General features: G+C 61.9%; 1 protein-coding gene across 1 annotated transcript in view; it reads left to right on the top strand.

Moving 5' to 3' along the window:
• The window catches only part of LOC121342960 (multiple epidermal growth factor-like domains protein 8), a gene marked incomplete at both ends in the record, with an annotated part of 10,840 nt that extends 4,722 nt beyond the window's left edge, over positions 1-6,118 (top strand). Inside the window, 6 exons of the mRNA XM_041417735.1 lie at positions 657-787; positions 1,513-1,630; positions 3,689-4,012; positions 4,605-4,620; positions 4,767-4,840; positions 5,588-6,118. Coding sequence (XP_041273669.1) covers positions 657-787; positions 1,513-1,630; positions 3,689-4,012; positions 4,605-4,620; positions 4,767-4,840; positions 5,588-6,118 — 1,194 coding nt within the window. The remainder of the gene's footprint in view (positions 1-656; positions 788-1,512; positions 1,631-3,688; positions 4,013-4,604; positions 4,621-4,766; positions 4,841-5,587) is intronic.
• Between the last annotated feature and the right edge of the window lie 402 nt (positions 6,119-6,520).

Below are 6,520 nucleotides of genomic sequence, written 5' to 3'. Positions count from 1 at the left end.
GGGGACACACCTGGGGATACCTGGGGACTCACCTGGGGACTGCTGGGGACTCACCTGGGGGCACCTGGGGAGTGGGGACACACCTGGGGATACCTGGGGACTCACCTGGGGGCACCTGGGGACTCACCTGGGCACACCTGGGGAGTGGGGATACACCTGGGGATATGTGGGTGCACCTGGGGAGCACTCACCTGGGCACACACCTGTGCACACACCTGGGCACTCACCTGGGCACTCACCTGGGCACACCTGTGCACACACCTGGGCACTCACCTGGGCACTCACCTGGACACTCACCTGGGCACACCTTGGCACTCACCTGGGCACACACCTGGGCACACACCTGGGCACTCACCTGGGCAGCCCTGGGCACATACCTGGGCACTCACCTGTGCACACCTGGGCACTCACCTGGGCACACCTGTGCACTCACCTGGGCTCTCACCTGGGCACACCTGTGCACACACCTGGGCACTCACCTGGGCACTCACCTGGACACTCACCTGGGCACACCTTGGCACTCACCTGGGCACACACCTGTGCACACACCTGGGCACTCACCTGGGCACTCACCTGGGCACACCTGTGCACACACCTGGGCACACACCTGTGCACACCTGGGCACACCTGGCGCTCACCTGTGCTCACCTGTGCAGATCCACACCTGGGTGTCGGAGGGCCCCAGCGAGGCGCAGGCCGTGTGCGTGAACTGCCAGAACAACAGCGTGGGGGACAGGTGTGACACCTGCCGGGCGGGGTTCTTCCTGCTGGACGGCACCTGCACCAGGTGAGACACCTGGGACACCTGGGGGGGACAGGTGAGACACCTGGGGACACCTGGGACAGGTCGGCACCTGCACCAGGTGAGACACCTGGGACACCTGGGACAGGTGGGACACCTGGGAGGGACACCTGGGACAGGTGAGACACCTGGGGAGGGACACCTGGGAGGGACACCTGGGACACCTGGGACGGTGGGACACCTGGGACACCTGGGAGGGGACAGGTGAGACACCTGGGACAGGTGTGGTGTCACCTGGGACACCTGGGGAGGGACAGGTGTGTTGTCACCTGTGCCAGGTGAGTCTGACAGCTGCACTGAGTCTGTTACCTGTGCCAGGTGAGCTGGGCACACCTGGGGATGCAGAAAAAAAAAGAGAAAGTTGGGAAAAAATTGAGAAAAAATTGGGAAAAATGATGAAAAAATGGAGAAAAAAATTGGGAAAAATTGGGGAAAATTTGGGAAATTTTGGGAAATTTTGGGAAAAATAGGGCAAAGGGGATTTATCTGTGCCAGGTGAGCTGGGCACACCTGGGGATGCAGAAAAAAAGGAGAAAGTTGGGAAAAAATTGAGAAAAAATTGGGAAAAATGATGAAAAAATTGAGAAAAAATCTGGAAAAATGATGAAAAAATTGGGAAAAATTTGGGAAGATTTGGGAAAATTTGGGGGAAATGTGGGCAGAGCGGGGGAGGGGCCGGGCGCGTCTGAGGCGCGCTCACCTGCCCGCAGGTGCCAGTGCAACGGGCACGCCGACACCTGCAACGAGCTGGACGGCACCGGCTGCCCCTGCCAGAACAACACCGAGAGCGGCGCCTGCCCCGAGCGGCGCGACTGCCACCGGCACCAGGTACCGCACCTGGGCACACCCAAAATACACACCTGAACACACCTGGGGGCACCTGGGCACACCCAAAATACACACCCGGGCACACCTGGGGGCACCTGGGCACACCCAAAATACACACCCGGGCACACCTGGGGGCACCTGGGCACACCCAAAATACACACCCGGGCACACCTGGGGGCACCTGGGCACACCTGGGCACACCCGGGCACACCCGGGCACACCTGGGGGGCCCGAAATACACCCGGGCACATTTGGGCACACCCGGGCACACCTGGGCACACCCAGGCACACCTGGGCACACGCGGGCACACCTGGGCACACCCGGGCACACCTGAAATACACCTGGGCACACCTGGGCACACCTGAAATACACCTGGGCACACCTGAAATACACCTGGGCACACCCGGGCACACCTGGGCACACCCAAAATACACACCTGGGCACACCCGGGCACACCTGGGCACACCCAAAATACACACCTGGGCACACCCGGGCACGCCCGGGCACACCTGGGCACACCTGGGCACACCCGGGCACACCTGAAATACACCTGGGCACACCCGGGCACACCTGGGCACACCCAAAATACACACCTGGGCACACCCGGGCACACCTGGGCACACCCGAGCACACGTGGGCACACCCGGGCACTCCCGGGCACACCTGGGGGCCCGAAATACACCTGGGGGGCCCGAAATATACCGGGCACACCTGGGCACACCCGGGCACACCTGGGCACACCTGGGGGTGCCAGAAATACACCTGGGGGGGCTGGAAATACACCTGGGGGGGCCAGAAGTACACCTGGGGACACCTGGGGGAGACAGAAATACACCTGGGGGGGGCGGAAGTACACCCGGGCACACCTGGGCACACCTGGGGATGCCCAAAATACACCTGGGGGGGCCCGTGTCCCGAATCCACAATCCATTCCAGAACCTTCTCCAGGGGGTTCTGGTGGGAACGTGGGGATGGAACACACCTGGTTCCTGGACATTCTGGTGCCTCCAGAACCTCTTTTATTCCACTCTCAATGACCTCAGTGACCTCCATGACCCTGACCATGACACTCTGATGTCCCCTAAGTGTCCCCAAGTACCAGAACCTTCTCCAGGGGGTTCTGGTGGGGACGTGGGGATGGAACCCACCACGCTCCTCGATGTCCTGGTGCCTCGAGAACCTCTTCTATTCCACTCTCAATGACCTCAGTGCCCCTGACCATGACACCCCCGCTGTCCCCGCAGTGCTCCAGGTGCCAGAACCTTCTCCAGGGGGTTCTGGTGGGAACGTGGGGATGGAACACACCTGGTTCCTGGACATTCTAGGGCCACCAGAACCTTTTTTATTCCACTCTCAATGACTTCAGTGACCTCCATGCCCCTGACCACGCCATCTTCGGTGTCGCTAATCCACAATCCATTCCAGAACCTTCTCCAGGGGGTTCTGGTGGGGATGTGGGGATGGGACCCACCACGTTCCTGGACATTCTGGTGCCACCAAAACCTGTTTTATTCCACTCAATGACCTCAGTGCCCCTGACCACGCCACCCCCGCTGTCCCCTAAGTGTCCCCAGGTGCCAGAACCTTCTCCAGGGGGTTCTGGTGGGGATGTGGGGATGGAACCCACCACGTTCCTCAGCGTTCTAGGGCCACCAGAACGTTTTTTATTCCACTCTCAATGACCTCAGTGAGCTCCATGACCCTGACCATGACATCGTTGGTGTCCCTCGATGTCCCCTAAGTGTCCCCAAGTGCCAGAACCTTCTCCAGGGGGTTCTGGTGGGGATGTGGGGATGGAACCCACCGCGTTCCTCAGCGTTCTAGGGCCACCAGAACCTTTTTTATTCTGCTCTCAATGACCTCAGTGACCCTGACCATGACACTCTGATGTCCCCTAAGTGTCCCCAGGTGCCAGAACCTTCTCCAGGGGGTTCTGGTGGGGACGTGGGGATGGAACCCACCACGTTCCTCAATGTCCTGGTGCCTCCAGAACCTGTTTTATTCCACTCTCAATGACCTCAGTGCCCCTGACCACGCCACCCCCGCTGTCCCCGCAGTGCTCCAAGTGCCGCGACTCCTTCCAGGGCCACCCGGTGGGCGGGCAGCAGTGCTACCGGCTGCTGGCGGTGGAGCAGGAGTACTGCCTGGACGCGGCGTCGCAGAGCCACTGCTTCCCGCCGCCGCAGCGCCGCCCGCTGCCGCCCGGCCGCTCCGTGCCCTTCGCCGTGCAGCCCAAGTTCACCAACGTGGACATCCGCGTCACGCTGGACGTCACCTTCGGCGCCGTGGACCTCTACGTGGCCACCTCCTACGACACCTTCGCCGTGGACGTGGAGCTGGGCACGGGCTGGCACCGCGTCAGGGTGCAGGCGCCCGGCGGGGCGGGGGGCGGCGGCGCCTCGGGGACATTCGGGGCTCAGGGCGGCGGTGGCACCTTCGGCACGGCTGGTGGCACCTTGAGGGGCTTCGGGGCTGGCTCTGGGGGATTCGGGGTCGGAGGAGCCGGCGGTGACAACTTTGGGACCGGTGGTGGCACCTCTGGGGCCGGTGGTGGCACCTTTGGGACTTCTTGGAGCGGTTCTGGGAGCTTTGGGGCTGGAGGAACTGGTGGTGGCACCTTTGAGACCAGTGGTGGCACCTTTGGGACCGGTGGTGGCACTTTTGGGACCGGTGGCACTGGTGGTGACACCTTGAGGACCTTCGGGACTGGTGGTGGCACCTTTGGGACCGGTGGAACTGGTGGTGGCACCTTTGGGACCGGTGGTGGCACCTTTGGGACCGGTGGAACCGGTGGTGACACCTTGAGGACCTTCGGGTCCGGTGGTGACACCTTTGGGACCGGAGGTGGCACTTTGGGGACTTCCTGGACTGGTTCTGGGACCGGTGGCACCGGCGCTGGTGACACTTTTGGGACCAGTTCTGGCACTTTTGGGACCGGTGGCACCGGCGGTGGCACCTTGAGAACGTCAGGAGCCGCCGGGGACGCCTCTGGGACCTTCGGTGGCACTTTTGGCACCTCTTGGACCGGTGGCCCTGGGGCTGGTCCCACTGGTCAAACCGGCCTTACTGGTTTCACCGGTGGCCCCAGAAGTTCTGGAGGGGCCGGAGCCACTCCCAGTGGCCAAACTGGGCGCACTGGTGGCCCTGGAGGTCCCAGAGGGGATTTTGGTGGTCAAACTGGTGAGCCCGGAGCTTCTGGTGGTCCAGGAGCCAACCCCGGTGGCCAAACTGGTCACACTGGTCACACTGGTGACCCCAGACCTTTTGGTAGCCCCCAGGCCCACTCCAGTGGCCATACTGGTCACACTGGTTTTACTGGTCACACTGGTCAATCCGATGACCCCCGAGCTTTTGGTAGCCCTCAGGCCCACTCCAGTGGCCAAACCGGTTTTACTGGTCACACTGGTCAAGCTGGTGACCCCAGACCTTTTGGTAGCCCCCAGGCCCACTCCAGTGGCCATACTGGTCACACTGGTTTTACTGGTCACTCCGATGACCCCCAAGCTTTTGATAGCCCTCAGGCCCAGTCCAGTGGCCAAACTGGTCATACTGGTTTTACTGGTCACACTGGTTTTACTGGTCACTCCAATGACCCCCGAGCTTTCGGTAGTCCCCAGACCCACTCCAGTGGCCAAACTGGTTTTACTGGTCACACTGGTCACTCCGATGACCCCCGAGCTTTCGGCAACCCCCAGACCCACTCCAGTGGCCAAACTGGTTTTACTGGTCACTCCGATGACCCCCGAGCTTTCGGTAGCCCCCAGGCCCAGTCCAGTGGCCAAACTGGTCATACTGGTTTTACTGGTCACACTGGTTTTACTGGTCAATCCGATGACCCCAGACCTTTCGGCAGCCCCCAGACCCACTCCAGTGGCCAAACTGGTTTTACTGGTCAATCCGATGACCCCAGACCTTTCGGCAACCCCCAGACCCACTCCAGTGGCCAGACCCCCAAGCCCCCCGCCCAGCCCTCGCCCAGCCCGGGTCCCCCTCCCCTCGTGGAGGAGCGCGCCCAGGGCTTGGTCACCTACCTGACCGTCGGCCACCCCGTGCCCGCCCTGGTGGTCCGGGGGGTCCGCGACCGCCTGGTGCTCACCTACCCCCACCAGGCCCACCCCCTGAAGTCCACGCGGTTTTACCTGCTGGTGGTGGGCGGCGCGGAGCCCTCGCAGGGGCTGCTCTTCTTCCGGCAGGACCAAGCGCACATCGACCTCTTCGTCTTCTTCTCGGTCTTCTTCTCCTGCTTCTTCCTCTTCCTGGCCGCCTGCGTGCTGCTCTGGAAGGCCAAGCAGGGCCTGGACGCGCGGCACGAGCGGCGCCGGCACCGCCAGGAGATGTCCAAGATGGCGGCCAGGCCCTTCGCCAGGGTCACCGTGTGCTTCCAGCACTGCGGCCACCGGGAGCGGCCGCTCGGGGCTGCGGGGGGCGGCTGCCAGAACCCCGGCGGTGGCTATCAAAATCCTGGGGGTGGCTATCAAAATCCTGGGGTTGGCTATCAAAATTCTGGGGTTGGCTACCAAAATCCTGGGGTTGGCTACCAAAATTCTGGAGGTGGCTACCAAAATTCTGGGGGTGGCTATCAAAATTCTGGAGGTGGCTATCAAAATCCTGGGGGTGGCTATCAAAATCCTGGGGTTGGCTACCAGAATTCTGGGGCTGGTTATCAAAATTCTAGGGTTGGCTACCAAAATACCGGGGTTGGCTACCAGAATTCTGGAGGTGGCTATCAAAATTCTGGGGGTGGCTACCAAAATTCTGGAGGTGGGGAGAGGAATTTGGGGTTGGGCAAGCACAACAAGGGGTTGGGCTACCAGGATTTGGGGGCGGGCAACCAGAATTTGGGGGGTGGGGAGAGGAATTTGGGGGCGGGCAAGCAAAATAGGGCGGTG

Source organism: Onychostruthus taczanowskii, unplaced genomic scaffold (assembly GCF_017590055.1).
Source record: "Onychostruthus taczanowskii isolate IOZ18803 unplaced genomic scaffold, ASM1759005v1 scaffold561, whole genome shotgun sequence".
Classification (NCBI taxonomy): Eukaryota; Metazoa; Chordata; class Aves; order Passeriformes; family Passeridae; genus Onychostruthus; species Onychostruthus taczanowskii.
This window is presented reverse-complemented; position numbering and strand designations above follow the sequence as displayed.